The 23843-nt window shown below is 55.1% G+C and overlaps 10 protein-coding genes across 10 annotated transcripts; 4 read left to right on the forward strand and 6 right to left on the reverse strand.

The window, feature by feature from the left end:
* The first annotated feature begins 40 nt into the window (after nucleotides 1-40).
* On the forward strand, nucleotides 41-639 carry SCHCODRAFT_02369907 (uncharacterized protein). The gene has a single exon (XM_050342495.1). It carries the CDS (start codon nucleotides 124-126, stop codon nucleotides 454-456), a length of 333 nt encoding a protein of 110 aa, XP_050198876.1. The 5' UTR covers nucleotides 41-123; the 3' UTR covers nucleotides 457-639.
* On the forward strand, nucleotides 366-2560 carry SCHCODRAFT_02691288 (P-loop containing nucleoside triphosphate hydrolase protein). Its single transcript, XM_003029366.2, has 5 exons — nucleotides 366-841; nucleotides 894-1302; nucleotides 1360-1595; nucleotides 1650-2275; nucleotides 2335-2560. Exons 1-5 carry the CDS (start codon nucleotides 505-507, stop codon nucleotides 2449-2451), a joined length of 1725 nt encoding a protein of 574 aa, XP_003029412.1. The 5' UTR covers nucleotides 366-504; the 3' UTR covers nucleotides 2452-2560.
* On the reverse strand, nucleotides 2335-6058 carry SCHCODRAFT_01357952 (uncharacterized protein; the record flags this gene model as incomplete). Its single annotated transcript, XM_003029763.3, has 15 exons — nucleotides 2335-2858; nucleotides 2914-3003; nucleotides 3058-3169; nucleotides 3472-3506; nucleotides 3560-3755; nucleotides 3806-3848; nucleotides 3908-4016; nucleotides 4741-4896; nucleotides 4955-5044; nucleotides 5093-5204; nucleotides 5256-5394; nucleotides 5444-5546; nucleotides 5598-5787; nucleotides 5845-5887; nucleotides 5947-6058. 15 exons carry the CDS (start codon nucleotides 6056-6058, stop codon nucleotides 2553-2555), a joined length of 1836 nt encoding a protein of 611 aa, XP_003029809.1. The 3' UTR covers nucleotides 2335-2552.
* Nucleotides 6059-7159: 1101 nt separating this feature from the next.
* On the reverse strand, nucleotides 7160-8835 carry SCHCODRAFT_02670516 (uncharacterized protein; the record flags this gene model as incomplete). Its single annotated transcript, XM_003029764.2, has 9 exons — nucleotides 7160-7459; nucleotides 7514-7603; nucleotides 7652-7763; nucleotides 7813-7951; nucleotides 8002-8104; nucleotides 8172-8364; nucleotides 8417-8459; nucleotides 8518-8654; nucleotides 8702-8835. 9 exons carry the CDS (start codon nucleotides 8833-8835, stop codon nucleotides 7160-7162), a joined length of 1251 nt encoding a protein of 416 aa, XP_003029810.1.
* Nucleotides 8836-9702: 867 nt separating this feature from the next.
* On the forward strand, nucleotides 9703-9915 carry SCHCODRAFT_059117 (uncharacterized protein; the record flags this gene model as incomplete). Its single annotated transcript, XM_003029367.1, has 1 exon — nucleotides 9703-9915. A coding segment is annotated over one exon (213 nt), but the record flags the coding sequence as incomplete, so codon positions are not given.
* Nucleotides 9916-10541: 626 nt separating this feature from the next.
* Nucleotides 10542-11429, reverse strand: SCHCODRAFT_02511131 (Nep1-domain-containing protein; the record flags this gene model as incomplete). The annotated part of the gene is made up of 4 exons (XM_003029765.1): nucleotides 10542-10580; nucleotides 10632-10751; nucleotides 10848-11150; nucleotides 11202-11429. The coding sequence occupies 4 exons, from the start codon at nucleotides 11427-11429 to the stop codon at nucleotides 10542-10544; spliced, it is 690 nt and encodes a 229-aa protein (XP_003029811.1).
* A 1128-nt stretch (nucleotides 11430-12557) lies between these two features.
* Nucleotides 12558-15852, reverse strand: SCHCODRAFT_01215211 (COG complex component; the record flags this gene model as incomplete). The annotated part of the gene is made up of 13 exons (XM_050341264.1): nucleotides 12558-12622; nucleotides 12679-12929; nucleotides 12982-13279; nucleotides 13327-13549; nucleotides 13599-13694; nucleotides 13747-13868; nucleotides 13921-14128; nucleotides 14182-14685; nucleotides 14732-14950; nucleotides 14997-15114; nucleotides 15163-15302; nucleotides 15352-15432; nucleotides 15481-15852. The coding sequence occupies 13 exons, from the start codon at nucleotides 15850-15852 to the stop codon at nucleotides 12606-12608; spliced, it is 2649 nt and encodes an 882-aa protein (XP_050198877.1). The 3' UTR covers nucleotides 12558-12605.
* Nucleotides 15853-15949: 97 nt separating this feature from the next.
* SCHCODRAFT_01357961 (uncharacterized protein) lies at nucleotides 15950-16878 on the forward strand (the record flags this gene model as incomplete). Its single annotated transcript, XM_003029368.3, has 6 exons — nucleotides 15950-15985; nucleotides 16136-16156; nucleotides 16211-16286; nucleotides 16335-16457; nucleotides 16504-16628; nucleotides 16688-16878. The coding sequence occupies 6 exons, from the start codon at nucleotides 15950-15952 to the stop codon at nucleotides 16760-16762; spliced, it is 456 nt and encodes a 151-aa protein (XP_003029414.1). The 3' UTR covers nucleotides 16763-16878.
* A 420-nt stretch (nucleotides 16879-17298) lies between these two features.
* SCHCODRAFT_02370160 (uncharacterized protein) lies at nucleotides 17299-18734 on the reverse strand. Its single transcript, XM_050342496.1, has 5 exons — nucleotides 18648-18734; nucleotides 17973-18590; nucleotides 17731-17922; nucleotides 17579-17675; nucleotides 17299-17526 (listed from the first exon to the last, which is right to left on the reverse strand). The coding sequence occupies exons 2-5, from the start codon at nucleotides 18327-18329 to the stop codon at nucleotides 17333-17335; spliced, it is 840 nt and encodes a 279-aa protein (XP_050198878.1). The 5' UTR covers nucleotides 18330-18590; nucleotides 18648-18734; the 3' UTR covers nucleotides 17299-17332.
* A 1844-nt stretch (nucleotides 18735-20578) lies between these two features.
* On the reverse strand, nucleotides 20579-23704 carry SCHCODRAFT_02634845 (uncharacterized protein). Its single transcript, XM_003029768.3, has 13 exons — nucleotides 23660-23704; nucleotides 22940-23597; nucleotides 22834-22893; nucleotides 22707-22779; nucleotides 22344-22657; nucleotides 22201-22289; nucleotides 22068-22151; nucleotides 21940-22017; nucleotides 21641-21894; nucleotides 21410-21583; nucleotides 21268-21359; nucleotides 20896-21214; nucleotides 20579-20842 (listed from the first exon to the last, which is right to left on the reverse strand). The coding sequence occupies exons 2-13, from the start codon at nucleotides 23428-23430 to the stop codon at nucleotides 20780-20782; spliced, it is 2091 nt and encodes a 696-aa protein (XP_003029814.2). The 5' UTR covers nucleotides 23431-23597; nucleotides 23660-23704; the 3' UTR covers nucleotides 20579-20779.
* Between the last annotated feature and the right edge of the window lie 139 nt (nucleotides 23705-23843).

Below are 23843 nucleotides of genomic sequence, written 5' to 3' on the forward strand. Positions count from 1 at the left end.
GAAATGCACGACTGTAGACGTTGATAGTAATGGTTTTGGTGGCTGCCGGCAAACGCCGAACTCAGAACCACTAATGACGGATATGCACGCGTGGCATATGTTGTACTGTTACCCTCATACATCATGGTCGACATGAGCTTCAGAACGTCTTCAGGCTACTCGATACTATACGTCAGCGCCACCTTGAAACACAATTGGCTGTCGAGGCGCTCCCCCAGCTGCGTTCTACAAACTAAAAGCTGTTCTCTCGAAGCTGCAATGTCCACCTCTGCTTCCATGGTGGACGTCTATCGGATCCCTCGAGCTGTGGTGAATACACAGCATACATGGTTCCAGAGAGCTGGCTCCATAGGATTCTATCGATGGAAGGATTTCGCTGAGCTCAAAACCCTCACTCAGCGTCATCCTGCGCCCCTCGGGGCGCCCACATGCATACAGCATGAGTTCTGTATATAAAGGCCCTTCGGCACATGCAATATCGCACAACATCTCCCCAGAACCAACATGGCAGACGAGCTCGTACAGCAAGTCCTCGCCCTCCTCGCTCAGCCAACGCTCGTGGGATCCCACAGTTGCGCCGAAGACGCTTCTAACGCAACCCTGACCGCGAGCGGCGACATTCCCAGCCCCACCCAAGGAGCTCTCGCAACCGGGCTTCCCACCGTATTGGCACCGTTACTGGCGCTTATTATGTGGCTCCCCGCGCTGCCCGACTGGCTCAAGCTCCTTGTTGTTGGCGGTGTCGTTGAGGCATGCCGTCGTACGCTATTCGTGCTTTACCGCCGCGCGGCTAGCGCGTTTGTGATCACTGTGACCCTAGATGACGATAGCGAGTGCTATAGTGAGTCTGGCACCCACCACGACCAATGTAATCGATACTAAGGGACTCACAGATTGGATGATGGTCTGGCTGTCCAAGCAGCCTGCATGGCGCACTGCCCGCGAACTTGAGATATCCACGCGCCAATTTGGCCTACGGGGCAACGCCACCACCGTCCCGGGAGAGCAGGCCGACGCCAATGCCTTCCTAGACCCACAGAGTCGTTGCCTTCAATACATCCCTTCTGCGAGCACTTCTTTCATCCTCTCGTACCCGGCCCATGGTCCGTGGTACTCTCGTCGCCGCATAAGTGTCACACGTTTGCAGCGCTCTATGGGCGGCTACTATGGCGGGACTGTCGAGTCCCTCGAGCTACGCATATTTGCTCGCTCGCATGCGGTGCTAGATCGACTTCTGCTCGAAGCGAAGCGCGCGTTCTTGGCGGAGCAAAATGACCATGTCTCGATATTCGCGGCGCAAAAGTAGGTTTATCTCCTCCCTCTCTTAAGACCTGAGTGGCATCTGACGGCGCTTCACAGCAGGGACCTCTGGCGGCGCATCGCCTCTCGCCCCAAGCGCGCACTCGACTCCATTGTACTGGACCCAGGTATCAAGGACCTCCTTATGAATGATGCGCGCGAATTCCTCAAGAGCCGAGACTGGTACAACGACAGAGGGATACCTTTCCGTCGTGGCTATCTCTTGTACGGTGCTCCCGGATGCGGCAAGACGTCCATAATCCACAGTCTGGCAGGCGAGCTGGGCCTTGATGTTTGTGCGTACGTTGTGGCACCCACCGGTAGTTCGAGATCACTCACGGCATGCGCAGACATGATTTCTCTGTCCCGCGCGGGTATGGACGATACCACTCTCAATGAGCTCATTGGCGAGCTGCCCGAGAAGTGCATCGCGCTCATGGAGGACATTGACGCCGCCTTCGTCAAGAGCACAGCCGCGAGAGACGCAGATGACGGAGCGCACGACAATGTCAACAGCAAAACTGCTGGGGCATCGAATCAGAATACCATCGCGTCGCGTGTCTCCATGAGCGGCCTTCTCAACGCGCTCGATGGTGTGGGGGCGCAAGAGGGGCGCATCCTCTTCGCCACCACGAATCATTACGACGCCCTGGACCCCGCCCTCTGCCGACCCGGCCGCATGGACGTGCACATCGAGTTTCGCCTGGCGAGTCAGCACCAGGCATGCGAGCTCTTCAAGCACTTCTACGCGCCACGACGCAAGCGCACCCTTGACGAGGCCTCGGAGCAGTCAGACTCCGGGTCAAACTCCGACTCCGCTTCCTCGTCGGTGTCGAGCCTCAGCTTCGTACAGTCCGAGGGATCAACTCGACTGACAACTGAGGCTACGGACAGCCTTGCAAAGCGATTCGCGGAGTCGATACCCGACCGCGAGTACTCGATGGCGAGCCTTCAAGGGTATCTGATGAAGTATAAGGTGAGCGGTCACCGCGTATCGTGTTCGTCGCGCATATACTCACGACATACAACCTACAGAACCGGCCCAAGGCCGCCGTTGAGGACGTAGTGGAATGGGTGGAAGGGCAACAGGCCTCTAGTCCCAGGCCCGCGAAGCTCGAAAGCTCGACCCGAGTAGACGCCCGTACGGTGTGAAGGTCGCATCTACATGCATGTCTCCATTTGTGTGCTCATGATATGTATTGTTTGTCGTACACTACACTCTAATAATTGACTGTGCGAGATGTGTACCCGCTTTACTGGCTGACCATGTTGACGGCGATTCGCCTTGAATCGGACTGAGTGGCAGAAGGTGGATCGCCCTCGGTACGGTATTCAGGATGGTCGTGAGAGCTACATGAAGGCCTGTCTGATGAGCTTGAGGACGTGCCTGTCGTCGTCAGTTCACTTGTATTATGTGCCTCGTTCTCCTTGTACATGGGATCCCCTGGCGACCCCGCCACGAACGCCATTGAGCGCGAGACTTGTGTACTAAGCATCAGAGAGGATGCGGCAGAGCGCTGCATACCAACAATGAGGACGATGAGTGTAGGATATATTCCCTAATGACAGGGCAGTTGTTAATCCCGAACGTATAGGACGGAGACGAAGACGCACAGCAATGCTATGGTATGTGGTGCCCAGAGCGCGGGATGCAGCTAGATTCTCATCCGTTGTCTTGGAGCGATCGAGGGCAATACTGCCGGCCTGAATATCCTCTGAGCATGGGTGCTTGGACAAGAGATGGCAGCAAAAGCGTACCCAGATGAAGCAGTATCCGAACCCAGACTCGAGGAGCAAGACAAGAACCCGTTCAACTCGAGTAGTCTTTCGCCATGGCCCCATCAGGTTCTTGATCTCGCGACGATAGTACCTAGTACTTTGTCAACGAACGAGGCCTAGCGGTCCCCTTTGCAGACCTACCAGATTTTTAAGCCGACCAATGCCGTCGCCACAGCGTTTGTGAATAGTAAGGGGATTTCCATCATGAACATGCGCCAAATTTTACCAGCCGATCGAGCACGAATGAACGTGGAAAATTCGATGAGGACGCCGATTAATCACAGTCAGTCAGAGGAACTTACGAGTGAGGAACTAGGACTCTCACCCACGCTCCCAGCCATGCACAGCGATAGAGCCCCCTTCACGATTCGATTGCCTGGCCAGAGGACCCACGCCCGCCAGACCACCACGGCATCGCTCAGTAGTAGCTGGGCGAAGTTGAATTCGACCAGAGCCCTCAAAACGCGCATGCGATACGCACGTTGATACGTGTGCAGGCCTGCAAGGCAATATCAATGCCGAATAGCACGCTTAGTATGCTATCCAGGTTGTAGGTGAAGGTCGGTGTTTGGAGGAAATAGAACATGATGTCCAGGACGACCGCCGCCAACGAAAAGAGGAACAAAATAACAAGGGCTAGCGTAATGATACGCTGCGACCGATTCCTCTCGTGTGTCCTTACAACTTTAGTCGAAAGAATCCATACAATAGCCATAGCATCACTCACATGGAAACGAACATGGCGGCCACGAACAAAGCGAGCTGGATGCCTGATACGCAGCCAACATCGTCAGGTCCGGGCAGTGATTACCACGAGCGTAAAACTCACCAAAGAAAGCAGTCCCGACGCCTATTTCAACAAGGGCTGCCTGGAAGAAGAACACGTCCGTAGGCTGCAGCCTGAAGTATGGAGGCGTGCTGGTCGCCATCAGCAGAGACTGGTGGCGTCAGATTGGCGAGAAAAGCAGAACACTGTGAAGTTCGTAGCTTCGATGTATAAGAAGCCAGGATTGTTTCATGGAGCATCGCCCCTTCCTTGTGGCTACGTATGAATATGTAAAGAACATCACCTTCCTGAGGGACACGCCTTAGCTGAGACGGCATCGGCGCTTGGCTGGTACCGGAAGGCTTGTCGAGGATATGCATCGCCGCGTTGAAGAGACGCGCGAGAAGCATCGATATCCAGTGTTGGTTCTGGTATGATCGTCGCAAGCAATAGAAAAGGCCACGAGGACAGGTTGACACGACAGAATGGCAGGGGGAACACACGCACCCAGATTGCATTGATATTCCTCGAGCTTCTACGACCTGTTGGCAATCATCGCAATCGGCGCGCCCACCCATTCGCAATGGGCGCTGGCTGAAAAGCGGTAATGGCACTGACGACTATGACATGGGACATGCCGCCCTTGAAAGTGCCGAGCCGATTGAAGTGAGCGCGTCCGTACCTCAACAAAATAACACGGCACGCAACTTGGGTGTCGTAGATGGCTCTAGCGCAAGATGCATTCAGAAACACTCTCATTCTGTCATATGCTGCGTAGCTATCACGCCGTCGCATAAGTCGGAAGGTCGAGATGATGCAGAACCCTCTCCGTCGAGCGCTACTGATGAGTCTAATGACGCCGGTCGGATCGACTGCTGGAATGCGCATTCGCTTACGCCAGCCGACGAGGCACCAACGCGCAAAGAGCTTGTGGGATCATCCTCGGCTTTGAGGAACTCTAAAGGCGGCAGCGCTTGCGTGCTGAGGGCGAGATCTTGTGTAGCAGAGCGCTGGCACGCGACGGCAATGACGATAAGGGTAGGATAGATGCCCTGGATAGATTCAGAATACCGTTAGCGATGAGCGGATCGCTTGACAATCTGGACGCACCGCAATACTATGGTAAGTGCCGCCTATGATGGAATAGCCATGGATGGTCTTGCCCGTCCCTGACGCCAGGTCTATCGAGAGCCGGACAACCTGGAGGATTTGTAAGGCGCCCGGGAATTAGGCAAGGGACATCCATACCCATATCAGACAGTATACACATCCTGATTCAAGCAGAAGCACGAGCACCTTCTCAACTTGTGATGTCTTCCTCCAGGACCCTATGACGCTCTTGATCTCCCGACGATAATACCTGAGATGAGACATCAGACGATGGGCGAGCTTCGCAACGAGGCGTACGTACCAAACTTTGGCGGCGACTAACGCGGTCGCCACAACGTTCGTTAGAAGCAACGGCATCGTGACCATCAGCGCGCGAAGCCGAACGCTGTTCTCGCCCATCACATCCTGAGCCGTCCAAACACAGTCTACAGTCACACCGGCTGAGAAGGTAGCTCATCAGCTGCAGCTCCACCGTGTCTGAGCACTCACCCAGACTCCCGATTACACAGAGAATCAGCGAACTCTTGACCCAGCGATTGTCAGGCCATAAGACCCACGCGCGCCACGCCACAATGGCGTCGCTGAGAACAAACTGAAAGGTTCGGATCAAATTTAGGTGTGGCCAAGAGTCGTAAGTACGCACATTGAACCGAGGAAAAACGTCTGTTACGATATTCAGCGCGAGTAGAAGATTGTAGATACGATCGAGATCATATCCAAACGACGGTGTTTGGGCGAGATAGAACACGATGTTCGCGGCGGCTACCACACTGGACGAGAGGAAAAGGCTGAAGACGGCTGCCCTCATGAATAGGATGCGGGTGTCTTGGCGTCTGTTCCACGACCTCATAAGTTCGCTCGTACGAACGATGATGAGGGGAAGTACTCACGCCATCGCGACGAGCGCGGCCAGAAACAGGGCAGATTGAACACCTGGAGGTTAGTAAGTTCGAAGGGACCAAGCGGTAGTCGATGAGATGAGCGAGACAGACCATAGAGCAAGAAGTCAACACCAGTCTGCATGATGATAATCTGGATGGACAGGACATCTTCCCCGCTCTGCAGCGGGTAGCCTCTGCCGTATATGAGTTTGGTGCGAACCATGCTGAGTAGCCGCAAAAGAGGTGGGCTTCCGGGCAGAAGAGTGCGCTCGTATATATGTCTTCATTTTCCAAATTCTCGTGGGTGGCGGTCGCATGTCCCATACATCTCCTTTCCAGGCCCTAGACTTACCCATCAGCGGCGCGCAGTAGAACCAAGGTGAGGTGAGCCCTCCGCTAGAAGCAACGGACGAGCTTGATAGTGAGTGTAACATGGTCATCCTGTATGTGGTCAGTAGTAGGTTGGTGATGAGAACTCAGGTGAGAGACAATCGAATTCTATCTTACTCTATTGCGGGCAGATGGTATGACTGCGCGTACATCTTTGATCGACCCTTGGCCTTCTCAAAAGCCACACGCTCAGGGCAAGACAGCTCGCTGTAACTCTGGCACATGGCGGCCTTGGAACTGCCTGTTTCATAGTCAATGAGACGGGTAAACACCTGACTCATGTTCGTGAAGGCATGGTCAGTCCCAGCATACAATCGGGTTAGGAACTCCTTGCAACCTTTCACTCGCCTCCGCACTTGTATACAACCTCTGTCCTTCTTCCATTCGGACCCAGAATTAAACGCCCCCAAGAAAAGACTGATAGAGCATACGGCGACAATCTTTATAAGACGGATGAACCACCGAGGTTGAAGGAAGGTGAGGGTCAGGAGCAAGCCGGAGTTCAACGTGACGTTCGTACGCGTGACCCGAGTTCGTCGGACCTATGCGAACCCACAAGAATACACCCTCGGTGAAAAGCGAGGTCCGCATACTGATAGACACGATCACGACGAACGCAGACTACCTGGGGTGAAGTGAGTGCGTCAGTATATAAGCCCTACCAAGCCCTGAGAAGCTCTGAGCATCGTGAAGCGAGAACGACGCTTCGCGAATTCTGAGATGGAGTGAATCACAAGAAGGCCCATAGACGACCGTCATCCCGCAACGGTCTTATTTTCACTATCGCCAATATTATACACATACTTTGGATCCTAGCTCTGAGAAGGCGACAAAAACCCAATTCAAGGGCGGAAGAACGGGATTAGTTGCCCTACCTTCAGACGACCGATCACACGCACAATTACTGAGATGCCTCGCTGACATAGACATAAAGCTAAGATGTCTGTGTGCGCTCAACAACAGGCTTCGGCTCGCCATGGGTGGCATCGTAGGGCAAAGTCTCTTCGCCTGAAGTCAACGATCGATCTTCCTGAGTGATATCTTGTATCACCGAAGACCCAGATAGCCATTCGCTATGCGTCTCGTCGACCGATCTCGATGGCCCGCTCTTCGTCTGGAAGACGATCTCCTCTCCTTCCATTATGGGTAGAGATATCTGTTGACTGAGCGCCAGGTCTTGCGTTGCTGACCGTTGCATTGCGACGACGAGGATAATTAGGGTGGGATAAATCCCCTGAAGGTGCGCGCGTGTCAGCACCGGTCTTCTTAGATATGAGCAGAGACATACGGCGGTACTGTGATAGGCAATCGTGATAACGGCGTAGGGAATAGCAATACGACCAGCACTTTGAGCTACGTCGAGAGCGAGGCGGACCGCCTGAGGAAGGTTCGATCGAAGGGCTTGTAAGACGATGTGACGGCGTACCCATATCAGACAGTACGCGAACCCCGATTCCAAGAGAAGGACAAGGACCTTCTCGACCTGGGTCGACCGCTTCCATGGGCCTATTGCTCCCTTGATATTGCGACGATAATACCTGAAGCGCAACTCAGCAAGCGAGCCTTGCGCGTGCACCGCATACGCACCATACTTGGAAGCCGACGAGGATTGTAGTGACGGAGTTCGTGACCAGAAGCGGCGTCGTGACCATGAGCGACATCAAGTGAGGGACCGGCTCCCCCATCGCATCCCTGACCCAGAATACGCATTCAACGATAGGCAATACTATGCTGCTACTGAGTGTTGACACCGATATTTCGCAGGCATGGACTCACCCAAGCTTCCGGCCATGCACAAAGAGAGAATGACTTTAACGATGCGGTTGTCGCGCCAGAGCACCCACGCACGCCAGATCACGATCGCGTCGCTCATGATAAACTGGATGCGCCAGCGTGGAAGCATCAGAAAAGAGAGCTTGTGAATGGGAGACGCACAGCAAACTCACATTGAACCTGAAGCAAATCTCGGTGGCGAGATATAGGCGAAAAAGGAGGTCGTAAACGCTTCCCAAATCCGTTGCAAGAATCATGGGTGCTTGCACGACATAGAACAGAATTTCGAGGGCGACCTCGGATGTCGAGGACACGAAGAGGAGGATGACGGCCGCTGTGACAAGGCGCGATCGATTGTCTTGATGTCTACGCGTCGTTAGTCAAGGATTGACATACGAGAGACAGAGACTACGCTTACGCTAGAGCGGACACGGCGGCGAAGAAGAGGCCTGTCTGTACGCCTTCGAAGTCCGAAAGTCAGCGTCTGATGTCGTCCTTTCCGGTGCGGACCGCTCTCACCGTAGAATACAAGGTCGACCGCTATCTCCATAAGCGCAACTTGTATCATCAACACATCGCGCGACCCGAGGCGGAGAACTTGCGGCTGGCTAGATGTATCGTCAGACATGGCTTGGATAGTGGTGACTGCTTGGAACCTGTAGGATGAGAACCTGGATTATATACGCCCGTATATACGGCAGACAGAGTTGCGACGAAATCAACCATCTTCATTGGCGGAGACTGGGCGCTCAGCGCGCACAAGCCGGCGCGCTGCGCAGACTGCAGGCTGGCAGAGACAGTGCGGTACGCAGGTGGCTTTAAGACGGGGTTGATCATGTTGCAGTGATACTTTGACAATCTGTGCGTAACCTGAAACAATAGGCGAATCGAAATCTGCGGAATCAGTGTATCACGCTAGTCTACGATAGCGTACAGGCTAGGATCCCTGTACGTCCCTTGGGCCAGCACGCCTGGGGACGGTATCTCTTACGTCCTGGTTGTCGTAATATCCGCAGGGACTTGGCAGGACGAGTTTCGAGGTCAAGCTCTGATATTGAACAATCAGTATTGGCTGAGCGGGTCAAGACTTACTTGGGTCCGTGATGCAAAATACGCTGGCGCAACCCAACCTTCCACGCTAGGAATCTGCATCGCAAGATTACCATGCCATTCACTTTTAGCACAACGCGTCCGCAGCCGCAAGCATATCACAATCATGGGGGATTAACATTCTGATTGTGCTCTAAAAGGGGCGCTAGTCAAGGTCCTCAGATGAGATGCGGTCGCCGGCGCGCTGCTGGATGGGTCAGCACCTATAGCCACTGTCTATTAGCACAGCTATAGATCATGTCTCTTCACTGCAGCTGTGTTGGCCGGAAGGCTGAGGGAGGCGTCAAGTAAGTCGGACGAGCTGAGTCTTGCTGAGTCGATCTTGCTCAACCACGCTTGCGAGATGGATCGTGCCGCGAATCAAGTAGAGGTAGAACTGCATGTATCCCGAGTCATTCCTGATACACGAGTCCGTACCAGCAGCGCGTCGTCAAGCGCGATGGAAAAGCCATAGATGAGAGTCGAGAGCAAGCCGGAGTTCGCTGTGACACGCACGCGCGTGACTCGCGTTCGACGGACCGCTACGAACCCACAGGCGCACACCCTCCGCGCCAAATTTAACTCCAAAAATCTGCCAATGACTTCGTGCGTACCTTCTCCCTTTACGTCCCCTTCGGGGTGACATACGAAAAATTTGGAACGATACAGAGAAGATTAGCATGGCCCCTGCACAAGGATGACACGCTTTTCCGGAGTGGTAGACCTACGGGTCTCAATATTTATTGTCTCTTTTTGCTCCGATCCTGGCGCGCTGCAGCTGTTGAAGGATCATCGCCATTTGCGTGTGGGCGTTGCTCAGAACCATAGGTCAGTCAGCTGTTCAATCGGATAGTTCACAAGGGCGGCACAGCGCGAGCAAGTCCGCTCCACTTGGAACGAGATCAGAAGCAAGTGCCATTTATCAACCATATCCGTTGATCAACTACCAACAACCAAGCAGTAGCAGATAGTTCAGTAAGTACACGAAAGAGAGTACAGACACCAAGAAGAAATCCCGCCGGTTGAAAGGCAGGTGGGCGAAGCAGAAGGTAATAAGTTAGGGGTAAAGAGGGGCATGAACGAGCGACGGCGTGCGGTTGACGCGCGGTAGGACGAAGGCATGCACAGGACGCGAGCGGTCTGGTGCGGTAGATGCTAGGTTGCGTGACATTCGTGATGAGGGCGAGTGGTGTGAGGTGGTGCGTTGTCGATGCGAGGGTGTTCTGGTGGTGGGTTGGCGTGCGACGATGATAGTATGGGGGCACGGGCGCAAAGCGAGACAACACGAATGCTGGCATTTCTTTTTCTTTTCATGATCATCATCAGAGGACGAGAGTTGAACTCGAAAAAGGTGCGCATGAGGGTTGAACTCCGCGCGTATATGAAGGGACAGGAAAGAAAGGAGGGACCGGCGTGGCCGTCTTTACGACGACCTTCGCCAAGACCGGCGACGCCTAGACGACGTCCCAAAGCTCCTCAAGAGCGCAGCAGAACTACGGCGGGTGTTAATAAGATATCTACAGGCCGGAAGTACCACGACGCACCTTGCCGCACGCGACGCTCGCACTCAGGGCGTACTCGCTGATCGAGATCTTTTCATCGACAAATTGATCCGCGAAGTCGTCCCGGCCACGGGCCATGGCGCCGACAAAGACCGCGACATTCTGCGCAGGGGCATTGCCTAGGGGACAACGGCGATAAGAAACGTGTTTTAGAGAACAAAGAGAAAATGTCTTACCTTGTCCGTACGACTTGAGCACCGAGGGCAAGTACTGCGACAAGCGGACTGTCGGTGCATCGCCAGAAAGGGTGAGCTTGACAGTGCCGGGAGGCAAGTAGTCGGTGACTGGGTTCTTGACAACGCGTAAAAGCTTCTCGGGTCCGTTGGCGCCACGGATAGCAAGCTTGTGCAGAAGCTGCACCATGAGGCCGCTAAAGCGCTTGAACGTACGCGGGATGCGGACATGAGGGTTGACCTCAATCAGGACGCCCTTGGCAGTGTGAATGTACACTTGAAGCAGGCCCGCCTTGTTCAATGGCGAGTCGAGCAAGGTGAGCAAGCACTGCAGGTCAATCAGCTACCAGCGCTCAAAAAAGTACATCGATCTGCGCACCTGATGGGTGATGTCCGGACGCGCGTCTGCGATATCCCTCCCAGTCTTCGCGAGAATCCCTTGGTGATCATCGCAGTTCAGGAGTGTGTACTTGACCTCGCCACCGCGACCGCGCGCGTTCGGGCCGGCCGACTTGGGCGCAGAGATACGGTACGCCTCAAGGCAAGCTTGCTCGAGAATGACATAAAGTCTACGTTGCTGGCTAACATGCGCCAGCTGCGGGAGCATCTGCGGGTTGCTGAGAAGTGATGGCGCGGGCGCGTATGCACTGGCTGCTGCGATGGGGACGGGACGCGGCTGGGCGTACTCGGTCTTGACGTTTGTGGCTGCCATGTTGAAGGCGTGCGATCCGTTCTGCGTGGTGGTGGCAGAAGAGGAGGGGGCGAGCCTTGTGGGCAGCGGCTTTGTCGGCCGGGGGGCTAAATTTTCGAGCTCCGCGCCGGCGCCGGCGCGATCGGACGAGGGGGCATCGAAAGATGGCTCGTCGCCATCGCTGTGCCCGACGTTGCTGTGCTCGTCGCCCGAGTCGCTCGCGCTCGATGGGTCGTCGTCGCCGTGCTCCGGGCTCTTCTCTCTGCGGCGCTGCACGGGGCGCGCGACACCCGTCGTGCTCTTAGGCCGCGGAACGGGATCCGCTGCGACCTTGCTGAGCATCTGCACGGTCGATGAGGGCTTGTTGCCCGAGGAGGAGTGGCGGCGGCGGCGTGCGGGGATCGTGGACATGGTGGAAGGTGGCAAGATGCAAAGAGGGCAGGCACGACGAAGATGGCCGACAATAGGGAATGCTTCCGGCAGCTGAATTTGATGGCGGCGCGGGGATGGGTCGCGTCAAAGCCGGCCGTGAGTCTTGCGCGGTTCGAGCCGCACTTATATACAGACGGGCATGCTTCCGGCGGGGATAGGGTCTTCAAGATCACGGTGCTGGTGTTACTTCGCACACGGTTGCGGGGAGAATACAGCTTATTGTCTCACCCCAACCTCGTCGTTCTCAATCTCTGACTCTCGGAGAAAAGACCATGAGCTTCCGTCGGATAGGAAGATAGTACCTCGACGTTGCCTACCATCGCGCAGACCTCTGCGACGTTTAGGGAAATTCCACAAAGATGAGCACCGAGCGTGAGCCAGTGAATGGAAGTATGCCCCGCAGTCAGCATTAGTCAATGCACTGACGAACGCCCAACCTCTCTGACCTCTCTGTACTCACGACCCTCGTCATCGGCCGACTGGGCATTGTGCCGCCCCACCGACAGTCGGTACAAGAACTGCAGGAGCGAACCTGTCCCCTGGTGCCGCGGACTTCTACCGCGCGAACCCTGGGGATGCCTCGTCAAGGCAGTTTTACACGCTTGCAAGGCATGGCCGAATTTCAGTGTATTTGTCTGTATCAAGACATTCGCTACCAGATCAAGCTTGGGCATCACCTGGAGGCACGTTAGTGCTCTGCTGAAATGAACGAACGTGCAGGACCCTAGCTCACCCTCCTCCCTGTGCACCATCTCGTCCAGCATCCTGAACGCCGCGCTCTGCCCCACATCCACCCCCAATGCCTCACCCTCTCTCCCGAACGCCTCGACGTCAAGGATCATTTGCGTCCGGATCCGCTCCTCATCGCGACCCTCGTCGTCCTTCGCGCCGCCGCCGAAGAGCGAGAACGTGGTCTTGCGGCCCTTCTTCAGGCGCCGAAGCGACTCTTCCGTCTTGCGCATGGCGGTCACGTAGTACCCGTACCTGAGTCCGATGTTAGCTTGATGTGCGGGAAAGTGCTTGAGTGTCGCCTTACCTTTCCGCAACGGTCTCGAAGATCTCCACAGCGAAAGGGTGGACCAGGTCCTTCAGCGGAGAGCCCGGCCCCTCGGTGGTGTTGATACCGAAGTACGTCTTGACGGGCTTGAAGATCGTCGGGATAAAGTAGCTGGCTTCGGAAGGCATCTTCTTGTTCGACATGGCGCGAAACTGCGAGGGGATCGAGCGAACAGGCAAGAGCGCCTCTGAGCAGCGCCGCACGAGCACCGAGATGATGCGCCTGGAAAGCCCGGGTTGCAAAGAGGTGATCTGCTCCAGCGAGTGTTTGAGGGCGTCTGGAGAATGTGAGCTAAAGGGTCGTCATGATAAGTCAGATGCCCACCTTCAGGATTCGTCTCATCCTCATTCGCCGACTCAGGCAGTAGAACGCTGATCTGCTCCTGCCAAATGGTCATAACATTCGCCTCCATCGCGCGGATGTCCGCCATTACAGTCGAGCAATTGCGCAGAGCCGCATCGTCCGCGGCGATGCTCTCAGCCGACGGCGCTTCGTTTGGCGGCGCCGGCGTCGACGTGGAGGAACGCCCGACGGGTGAGTCGGCGCGCTGACGCCAGTCGTAAGTAGATCCTTGGTTCGCAAATGAACAGACGTACGCGCTCCTTGGCCGGATAAGCGGCAGTCGTCCTCGTTGGTGATTCGTCGGCGCCCGCGAGAGCTTGGTCTAGCCAGGTCTTGTACCGGCTAAGGAGCTGCATGTTATGAGCGATACGCTGTGGTGAATAAGATCGCGGGGAAGCTCACCTGCAGCGTTAACCTCCAGAAGCGATGGCTCAAATCCGGGATGTAGATCTCCGCACTCCAGCAGGCAGATATCGCTTCCCAGACCGCTCTTGCTTGACTCGTCGCGAACTCCTTGTCAGCGACTGAACCAAAGTCGTCAGTCCGTCGACCCGCGTAACAAGGCAGATCTCATACCTGCTCCCGCCCTCTCGAGCTTCGTCACGCTCAAGCTTTCCTCCAGCTTGGTGACGATCTCCTTCCACCTCAACTGGAAGTACACGGGTAGCTGCCAGCGCCGCTCGAAGTTCATGTACACCGGGTGCTTTCGCATCACCTCGACGGCGTGTTCAGATGGTGCCAGGACCTCGAGCGCTCGTAGGAACAACTGGGTCATCTCATGGTTCTGCATGACTCGTCAGTCCCTGCTCACGAAGCCCACGCAAATCAGAGGCTTACTTTGCGGAACTCGTTCGGCCTGCCTGCCGCGAACACGACGGTCCCCAGCTCCTCGATGATGGAGTTCCCGATCTCAGCCCATACGACGTTCGCCATCATCTCGAAGCCTTGGAACTCCGACGTGCGCGCCGGCTCCAGCGCAAGACTAGTGAGGTTCGCTGCGCTGCCGTTCTTGTCCCGCGATGTCATGGACATGGGCTTCAGCGACACTCGTTCTGCGATGTCCATGATGCGGCTGAGGTCGCGCTCGACGAAACGGATGATCTGAATATACAGCTTGGCGAGCGGGTCGTCGAGCTCTTCAAGTGAGCGAGCCCAAGGTGAAGATGAGGCCAGACCAAGAGTGGGTGCGAAGGTTGTCCGGTTGTGCATGGCGGTATATGGGGTATAGGGCGTGACTGGCAGCTTGGTACTTTGGAGGAAGGACGGCGCGTTGGAGGTTACGAAGGGAGTATGAGGCACGAGAGGCGATGGTGGTGCTGCGAGCGCGCCAGGGAAGATAGCCTGGAAGAGATGAGTGAGTCAGCATACAGCTGGGCTGGCGACTGACCTTCTTCACATACGCGCGGACGACGTCTCGCCGTAAGATGTCCTCCGCGTCCCGCCAAAGACCCAGCATGTCGTACGTCCGTAGGCATTCGGTGAGGTCCGACGTCCACTTCGCCTTGTTCAGTTCGGAGACCTTGTTGCCGTCCGCCAGGCCTGATAGCAGATTGGAGAAGAGGTGATCCAGGTCAGAGGACAACGACGATTGAATGCGGTCTATTCTCTGCAGCGCATTAGCATTGGAAGTATATGGGGATCCAGCTGCATACCCATTGTATCTGGTCGACAAAGACACATTTCTCGGACCGAGCCTTGTTGACATGGTACAAGAGTTGGTTGTACTCCGCCGCGACGCGACTGAGATGCTTGGCCTGGCTTGTACGGTCCCTTCAGATAGATGAGCGATCGGATGGTGGTGTATAAGATGGCACGCACTTGTCCTCGGTGGTCTCCTCGATCCCGTATGTCAATTGGCTGCTACTTCCCTCTGAGGATTCCTGCTCGGTAGTGATGGATAGCAGGCTCTCGAGGCGCGTCATGTTCTCGGAGATCTTGAGCAATAGGTGAAGTAGCGCCTGACTTCAATGATCAGCTAAGGCCTAGGGAGACTGATGAGCGACGCACCTTCTCTTCACGCAGCACTGCACGCTTCTGCAGCTTGTCCTGAATTGCAGCTTGGATAGCGTTCAGCTCGTCTTTCGATTCCTGCCTATGTATGAGCTTTGCGCATAATCACAAACTATGTGCACGCACCAAGATCTGAGCCTTGATGTCCCCCAGCGGCTGCTTCAGTCGCTCCAGGCGCACGCCTTCCCCTTGCAGGTCGGTGCTCAGGCTGATGAACGCTTCATAGTCGTCGTTGATGAGGCGCACCAGCTCCTCCTTGAGGGTTGCCATGTACTCCCTCAGCTCCCTCCGCAGGTCTGGCAGGGATGTGTGCACCCGCGACAGCAGGAACTCCTCGACATTGAAGGTAGGGGCCGTGAGGTACGGATTCTCGTGCGACAAGGGGAGGGGAAGAGGCAGATCATGGTTTATTGGTTCGATTGAATTCGACTTCCCTTCGCGCTCCGCGAGCTCCTCGGCGAGCCGGTCGAGTTCCAAGGGGTCCGCGCTGGCGGCCATGGTGGCGCGGAGAGACGTGTGACGCGACGCGCCTAACTTCCAAATCCGGAGAACAATGGTGCTCCCTTCTTGTCCTTCCCCATCATCTCCTCAAGTCATGGACGACTCCATTTCTGACGAAAAATGGGACGGCGTATGTCTGACCTCCCATTCTGCTTGTTCTTAGTCTGGATGACCCTCTGTCGCAACAGCTTAGCACAAAAATGAATTATTTTCATACTGAATTCAAGCGCCATTGTGAGGGACATGAATACTGTTCATGCATTCGCACTCTCACTCACAGTCAGTCGATGAGCTATACGATGTATGGTGTATCTCCTAACCCGCCTGTCACTCCCTGATGTCTGAAGAGCTCTAGCTTGCCGACGGTTCCTTCAGCAAGAAAGGATGGAACCTAAATCTCTACCTTCGTAGCGCATTGTCGTTCATCGACCGTGAGCAACACATTATATACCTCAGATAGCCATTGACACACCTCATAGACCTCAACATGCATCACACTATCGAGGAGCGTTTCTGGTTTCCTTACCTCGCCAAGCGCATGCCGCAGTTCTCCCATAAGGACCGGGGCGAGCATGTCGTCTCTCACGAGGGAATACACAAAGGTAACAATCATGATCACTCCTATGACCTTCTCTTGCCCGCAGTCAGGACTTGAGGACCTCAGTACCCTTGTTCGTACATACAGGACGGACAACACTTCTTATTCGCCAGAGGAGATGCGCGCTTGCTTGGATAGCTTCAAGGATGTGCTCTTCAAGCACCTAGATCAGGAGGTAAATGACGTCCTCCGCTTGCGCTACTCATTGTCCTCACTATAGCACGTCACGCGCAGGTCGAGGACCTCAAAGGGGCGAATCTGAAGAAGTATTGGAAGTACGAAGAGTTGCGACCGCTGAGGGCTTACTAAGTAGTGTGCACTCAGGCTGTATATCACTATCCGGCCCTGCCAGATAGTAAACCTTTGCAACGATCGACGATACCTTGCATTGAGGGAGGCTGACGTCTTCCTGCATCCTAGTCGAGCAATCACCATTCGATCCCTCTGTGAGCGTCAATAGGGCAGGGACGCGCAGTAAAGAGGTGTCCCCAATCATCATGCAGAGTGGCTTTCCGCTAGCACTCCAGCTGTGACGCGTACGCATGACGACCCGTACATGCGGGTTCGAATCACGCAAGACGCGTCTTCCGCGAAACACCCCGGGTGGCGCCTTGCCATTACCTTGTCGTGAACTGAGAGGCGTTTCGGATGCAGGACCTTCAAATGCATCCTCAACTCTCACGGAAGGAGCGCTTACGTTTCCCGACGGCGAGTCCGAATCAGGATACTGCACTCGCGCTTCGTAGAGAGCCAAGAGATTCATCCGAGATATTGGACGCTCATTGCGGTCAAGCCTGAAGATATATATTAAATAGATAAATACAGCAAGGTACACATCTCAAAGATCGCGAATATATAGCCTAATCATCGTTACACGGCTCAGACAGAGCTATCATGGGCTGTATTCACTGATTCACGCGATCTCCTTTCAGGCGGTGTTAAAATACTCGGGCCTTTCGCCGTGGCACAAGAAAGAGCGAACAAGAAAGTCATTGAGAGTGGAGGGATGAGGAATAAGGAAGACGCGCCCTGCACGATGGGATCGCTGGCAGACCATACACTAGTGAGAAGGCCTAAGGTAGCCCTGCATGAGATGCGGAGAACATGCGATGCACTGGCACATACCGAAGGCTAGAAGTAGTGTTGCGATGCTAACAGAGAAGAAAGGGTACGAGAGCATGATCAAGGTGCAGTAAACATGAAAGCGGTCTGCGTACAAAACCTGGAGTCAAACCAAATGTCAGGCAACATGCGATGAACGAGCCTCAGCAACAGACCTTCTCCGACCAGTATGCCTGCGCCTTTTTTGTCACGATAACGCACGCCTCGCCAGCGATGATGCCTCCGATGAGTAGCCCAAAGGATCCGACTAAACACATGTAAGGGCCGCGACGGGTATAGTTGACGATCTCGTCTCTTGGCGGCTCTGTTGTCAGAAAGGTAGCCGCACTAGCCAACAGTAGCCCTGCCTACAACACCGTGAGCTAGAACTCGTTGTAAAATGCAATTGCAAACGCACCACCAGAAGTACATTGTTCAGATGGTCGCATATATGTCGAATATGGGCCTCCCAAACACTCTCATCACCGGCCTCCTTCTCGAGGAGTATAGCGGCCCATACGAGCTCCGGCACAGCGTGTCCATAGGCCGCTATACACAGAAGATTGAATAGTGCCCGACGAAGGCTTGCGAGGACTCCTGATCCTTGGGGCGCACACCAATGGCTGGGGAGAGGGAAAGCGTCCAGAATATCCGCTTGTTGCTGTACCCTTATGCGGCCTGGGAGCAGGTCTTCCCTGATGGTAGGTGCCTCCATAAGACTGGACTTTGTTGTAGACTCGGAGTCAGAATATTCTCCGTGAACTGAGGACGGCATGGGCGAAGGAGAGGTTGGGCAGTTCTGGAGGGTAGACACGACGAATACGTAGGCATATATCTACGGCTTCAACTTATCTTCGCTGCGGCGCGCCATAGCGAGGCGTGGTAAAGCGTACGAGGGGAAGGCAGGCGAACGCACCCATGTTGCTGCATCGAAGCGACCTGAGAGGGCCGCGGTACACGCGGTGTTCGAGTACAACCACTCCACATTGAAATGGCATTCGCTCTGCGTCAGAGCCAGAGCCAGGATGTCGTGCGCCTTTTGACCGATATATGAACAGTATCACGATTCGAGGACACCCCAAACGATGCTTACCTGCAAGGCGTCCTAACCGAGAGTCTAAGCTCTATTGGAAGACTCGTAGTGTGTCCCCTTCGATTAACCCTGTAATCTCGGCGGAGGTAGGATGACCACACAGTCCTCAGCTGAACACACGCGACTTGAATGCAGCTGGCTCTCAGAGGATCCACTGGTACGAAGCTTCGGAGCGTCCTCGGTTCGTGTCTCTCCCGATTATTGGGCTGGTTTTGGACTGGTTCGCATCATCTCGCCAGGTTAGGCGGCGTTGCAGGGAGACGAGGATGGAGGATGCGAGAGACAGTTTCGGAGTGGGGAGCTGTTACATCGCCTTGAGAGCGAAGGGTGCGGGGCGGGATTAATGCATTCAAGCTGGCGTGTAGCCAGCTGAGGATTTCCATTGAGAAGATGGCTGCATGATTGGATGGCGAAAGATCAATCACCTTTTGCTCTGGCAGCAGGGAGCTTCGTAGCTAGGACGCGCAGGCACTGGAGGTCGGACGGGGCAGATGAGCGTGCATATTCCATCGGGACGGACGACACGCCCGATTCCGCGCGTGAGAATACTAGGACGAGGTTCAATAGAATTCGCGCGCACGACCCGAAGACAAGTGGACTTGCTCATGTATTGTGTACTTGGGTAGCGTTTCACGCGCGGTATGTCATTCTAACTCGCCTTATAGTAAGCTACAGAGCGGAGGGCGAGCGATGGAAGCCCTCCCTCCTTGCGCACTCTCCTCTTGTGAGCTAACTTGTTTCGGCAACAATGACGTTGATGGAGCCATAGACGATGAAGGACGCGCTACAGTCGTATGATGTACGCCGTTCGCAAATCTGCGCGAGTGCTTGACTTGCCCAAGGTCAAGCTTCGAAGCGATTCATTGAGGCGGCTGGGTTCTGGAAAGTCTGAGGTGGAATCAGTGCTTTCAAAGGGATGACTAGTCTGCTTCGAGGCGCTTACTAACCGTCCAACTCGCGGACGGTCATGTTCCCGTCAATAATAGCAGGGCATTCGCGGGAGTCCTTTGTATGAATGATTTTAGGAACCTGGTAACCTTCAGCACCCTAGTTGTGGTACATACGAACCGCGCGTCTCACAAAGGCGCCAAGCGTGCTTCCCACGAAGTCGCTCTAGATTTCGAACTGCCTAATTCTCGAAAATATCCTGTGATGGCCTTGAAACGCATTTCGTGTTAAACCACGACACCACTGCTACTGCAAGCAATCAACAAGAGAATAGAGTGCACGCAGGCCCCATACCCGCTTGGAGCTGAACGACTAGTAGCGATGGATTCCGAAACCGAGTACACTTGCAGGCATCAATCTTCCTCAACGCTAACTTCCGTGTTCACCGCACGAGGAGATAGTGAGCAGCGGGACCGTTGGAGGCTGGTACTCACGCAGATACGTGCCAGCCGGCGGGATGCAGTCACTTGCCGTTTGCGCCTGAACTGGACTGGGAACGGCATGGTCCAGTGGGGCGGTGCGTGCTACCAGAGGGGCCTGTCGTTGCAATACTCAGTCGAGACAAAGAATAAATCTTTTCGGCTTCGGTGGAAACGCTACCCTCTGTCCCTTCAAGTGCTAGCTTGTCGATCCTGTAAGTAAGAGGGAAACCCAGATTTTTTGGTAGAATGGGCCACAAAGTCTCAAAAGGGTATATTTGGGCCGGCTGGCCTGCGTTCAGACTGGCGATGGCGGCTGCCCCTGTGTGCGGTTGGAATAGCCTAGCGGGTCCAGCGAGGAGATCCTCGGGGCGACGGCCTGGTGGTGGCACAGAGCTGGATAATGCTAGGGATACACGTGTGTCTAAGCGCTATGTAGGCGTTTATCCCGGTTCCACCGTCCACGCCCTCTTGTATGGGTGTGTCTGCGCGTCTTCGGTATAGCAATTGTCAAGGCTTAAGAGGGCAGCACATTATATGCGCCGCCATTGCGCACCTCAGCAGTTGGGTCAGCGTCGAAAATCGACGATCGCATAAGTAGTCGACTGCACGTAGTGAAAGCAGTATTTACATACTTTGATTAGACACAGATATGTCACGTTTACATACAATACCTACTGGTACTTACATACATACGTTGTTCAAGACGATAGAGTACATGCCCAAGCCAACGACGGAATACAGTGTTACATCTCTTCCCCGTCATCATACCATCGCGTCGGGGCTGCTCCTCATAGCGCCCATCCCGAAAGAGGTGACCGAGCCGCGCTGCGCGCGTGTAAGCTAATGCATTCGTATCCTCGATGATCAACACCACTCACCGAGTCCACCGCCGTCTTGTCCGAGTCCGACCATCTCGTCGACTTCTTCGCGACCTGGATAGTCAGGCTCCTGGTCATCTTCTTTATCGGCTTCCCAACAGCCTTCCCGGCAGACTTCGCGCCCTTGCCCGCCTTCTTCACGACGACCTTAGGAATCCGCCTATGGTCGTGTATGGTCTTGCGATCCTCCTGCGATATCCAAAGCGACCAGAGGAGGACGATGAGGTGCCAGGCGAAGTACACGCTGACGATGAGCGCGGTCGTGGACTTGACATCGTGCATGCAGAAGGCCATGAAGGAGACGGTGAAGAAGATCACGCTGCGGGCGAGTTGAGCTTGTACCCTAAGCCGGCGAAGATGAAATTGACTTACGACCAGATGGTCAATCCGTATGGTAGGCCGAGCAGCACGGCCAGAATTTCGAGACCAATGTTCTCGTTGTTAAGAAGTTTGAGCCACGCTTGCTGCGCAAAGGTCAATCGAGTGCGAAGCGACGACACGAGAGGGAACATACTGCTCGAAGAATATCATGCCTCTCCATCTGCCGGATACGACCCTCCAGCGCGGTGATCAGGACGAACGACGTAGACGAGCTGATCGCGGACAGAAAGCAGGCGATCTGGACGATTCCCTCCGGCAAGTCGTTGACGCCCAGAAAGGACACGTTCGCTGCGAGAAGAATGGTCGCCTGCAGATCCAACCGCGTCAGCCGCGCCCCCCACGAGTGAACACGCGGCGCACGTACCACAACCCGATGTCCTTCCCACTCCCTTAGGAGCGTATTCACGAGATTTCTCCAAGGTTCCTTCGCCAGCATTCGGTCAACCCACATGCGGTTTAGGCCCGTGAGATGGTGCTGGGGCGCCCAGAACAGGAAGAACCCGCAGATCTTGATGAACCACGACTGGGGGACATCGGTGGGCGATTCGTTGAAGATCGACTGTTGGCGATCCGAACGGGCGCCCCGTTGACTGTATAAGTTCATGAATTGGTCGTGATCTGACGAGGTTAGATGGTGGCGGTGGACGAAGACGGTTGACTCACAGATGTTTTGTAACATTCGTCCAGGCAGCCATTCGCCTTCGAGTCGTACGCCCAGTTTCTTCGCGGTCTTTGCACGCGCTGCGAAGAGATTGAGCATGCAGAGAAACGCAAAGGCCATCGTTACTAACAGAGCATCGAATCGACCATCTCAATAAGGCTCGTCAGTTCCTTCACATTGTAGTTGACTGTCGACGTGGTAGAGAAAAAGGCATCTGGAAAGTGCATGAGTCAGCTGCTACCGGGCACAATGGATGTGCTTACCCGCCCGCGCGTCGTCAAGGAGCTTCTGCCATTGGAGTATTCGCTCCGGAGAAGTCTTCTGCACGTTCGGAAAGTTATCCCAATGCTTACTAGTTGTACGTTCGTAGGTCAAAAGCGCCACTGATGAGAGCCAGCCAACGTACTAGAATTGGTACCGCAAGAAGAGCCCTATCAACTGCGACTCGAGTTGGGCTTCCGTCTCCTGCGATATCTCCCACGAAATCGAATATTTCTCTAGCCAGAAGACGCATTCTTTCTCGGGATCGACGAGGTAATATAACGCGGCGTATTGATCAGGTCCGAGCAGCGGCAGAGCTTCCAATCCAACGACGATTTGACGATCCCCTAGTTCGCGGTTGCCGTGACGGTATTCGTACTCATCGAGGATAAATTCAACGACGGTATCGACGCATTTGGCTACAGCACCATCGGGCATCCACTCCGCCGTAAGCGCCCGCTGGTTTGTCCGTCAGAGGCCGAAGTACAGATGAGGGTACGGCACATACGTTCTTCTGATGCCAGAAGAAAGGTCGACCATCGGGGTGGGTAAGCCGCGTCCAGCCCGGAGGCGGATTGTCTCTGCAGAAACGATGAGCGAGCATGTCGCAGGCAAAGACAGACGACAGGACGTACGATGGCTCAAAGTCGCACTGACAGGCTTCTACCTCGTAGTCTTCGCCGTTCGCTCGATTCCTGGTAGACGTTAGTCGTCATCCGAGAAAACAGGCACAGCACGTACACAGTGAACTGTGGCTCTTCAGACTTTGGATCAACTCCCTCAGGAAGGAATGGCCGCAATGCGAAAGGCTTCTCGTCCTCCTCTGAATGCTCCGTATTTGAGCGCACTACATCGGGATTGTGGTGGGCGATGGGGCCACCCCCAACAAGGTGGCTCTGGAAAGACAAGGTCTTGGAAGTCGCAGTAGACGCGCTCGAGGCTGTCGGTGCGGGGGAACAGCTCCGCGAGCGCTGGCTGGCCAGAGACGCGCGCTTGCCGGGATGCCTGCCGTTATCTGACGAAAACGAGTCCCGATTGTACATCCCTTTCGGACTTTCTGTCAGCTCGTTTTCGCCGACATCGAGGATGGGGATGACGATCGGAGGCGGCGCCGACGAGGAGGGTCTGCGGCGACGAGCAGGACGAGCCGATGGGAGAGACGATCGGCTGGCGTCGGAGGAGTGTCCAGACATGGAATAGCTGTCTCGCGATGGTCCTGACATGCCTGACATACTGAGAAGCAGGAGGGGAACGCGAGGACAGGATCGGTATGAGCGCCAGCTGGTCAGAGGGAGGCGCGCAGTGAAGGTGGAGAATACGCGAAGCCTGGCGCTCTCTGAGCGCTCATTCGCCGCCCATGCTCCCCCAAGCCAAATAGCAGATCAACATGCGGCAAGACCTGTGCTCCATCGATTCAATAAGTAGTACAGCCCTCCTGGTACTAGGACTTCGAAGGCGCACCTCATTTCAGTCCATGAAGCGCCGCCCTCCGAAGAAGACTTCCCGTCGACGTGTTCATTCCGTGTGAGGAGCACAAAACCACTCCGCATCCACTGATTCAACACGTTCGCCAGCGAACCGGCTACCGGGCCGAGAGACACGTGGACAGTCCAGCCTGGACCAACAAAGTCCAACTAGACCTGAA

This window comes from Schizophyllum commune, assembly GCF_000143185.2.
Source record: "Schizophyllum commune H4-8 unplaced genomic scaffold SCHCOscaffold_9, whole genome shotgun sequence".
NCBI lineage: Eukaryota > Fungi > Basidiomycota > Agaricomycetes > Agaricales > Schizophyllaceae > Schizophyllum > Schizophyllum commune.

What these genes read in the sequence shown, in the direction of transcription:
- SCHCODRAFT_02691288 (XM_003029366.2), top strand. Translation starts at nt 505, where the DNA reads ATGGCAGACGAGCTCGTACAGCAAGTCCTCGCCCTCCTCGCTCAGCCA. An exon ending in CGAGCTGGGCCTTGATGTTT is followed by an intron (nt 1,596 to 1,649) that starts GTGCGTACGTTG and finishes CGGCATGCGCAG; the next exon opens with ACATGATTTCTCTGTCCCGC. An exon ending in GGTATCTGATGAAGTATAAG is followed by an intron (nt 2,276 to 2,334) that starts GTGAGCGGTCAC and finishes TACAACCTACAG; the next exon opens with AACCGGCCCAAGGCCGCCGT.
- SCHCODRAFT_02369907 (XM_050342495.1), top strand. Translation starts at nt 124, where the DNA reads ATGGTCGACATGAGCTTCAGAACGTCTTCAGGCTACTCGATACTATAC.
- SCHCODRAFT_02370160 (XM_050342496.1), bottom strand. Translation starts at nt 18,329, where the DNA reads ATGCCGTCCTCAGTTCACGGAGAATATTCTGACTCCGAGTCTACAACA. An exon ending in TGAACAATGTACTTCTGGTG is followed by an intron (nt 17,923 to 17,972) that starts GTGCGTTTGCAA and finishes ACGGTGTTGTAG; the next exon opens with GCAGGGCTACTGTTGGCTAG. An exon ending in AGGCATACTGGTCGGAGAAG is followed by an intron (nt 17,676 to 17,730) that starts GTCTGTTGCTGA and finishes GTTTGACTCCAG; the next exon opens with GTTTTGTACGCAGACCGCTT.
- SCHCODRAFT_02634845 (XM_003029768.3), bottom strand. Translation starts at nt 23,430, where the DNA reads ATGTCAGGCATGTCAGGACCATCGCGAGACAGCTATTCCATGTCTGGA. An exon ending in CAGTGCGACTTTGAGCCATC is followed by an intron (nt 22,780 to 22,833) that starts GTACGTCCTGTC and finishes TCGTTTCTGCAG; the next exon opens with AGACAATCCGCCTCCGGGCT. An exon ending in GATGGTCGATTCGATGCTCT is followed by an intron (nt 22,018 to 22,067) that starts GTTAGTAACGAT and finishes ATCTCTTCGCAG; the next exon opens with CGCGTGCAAAGACCGCGAAG.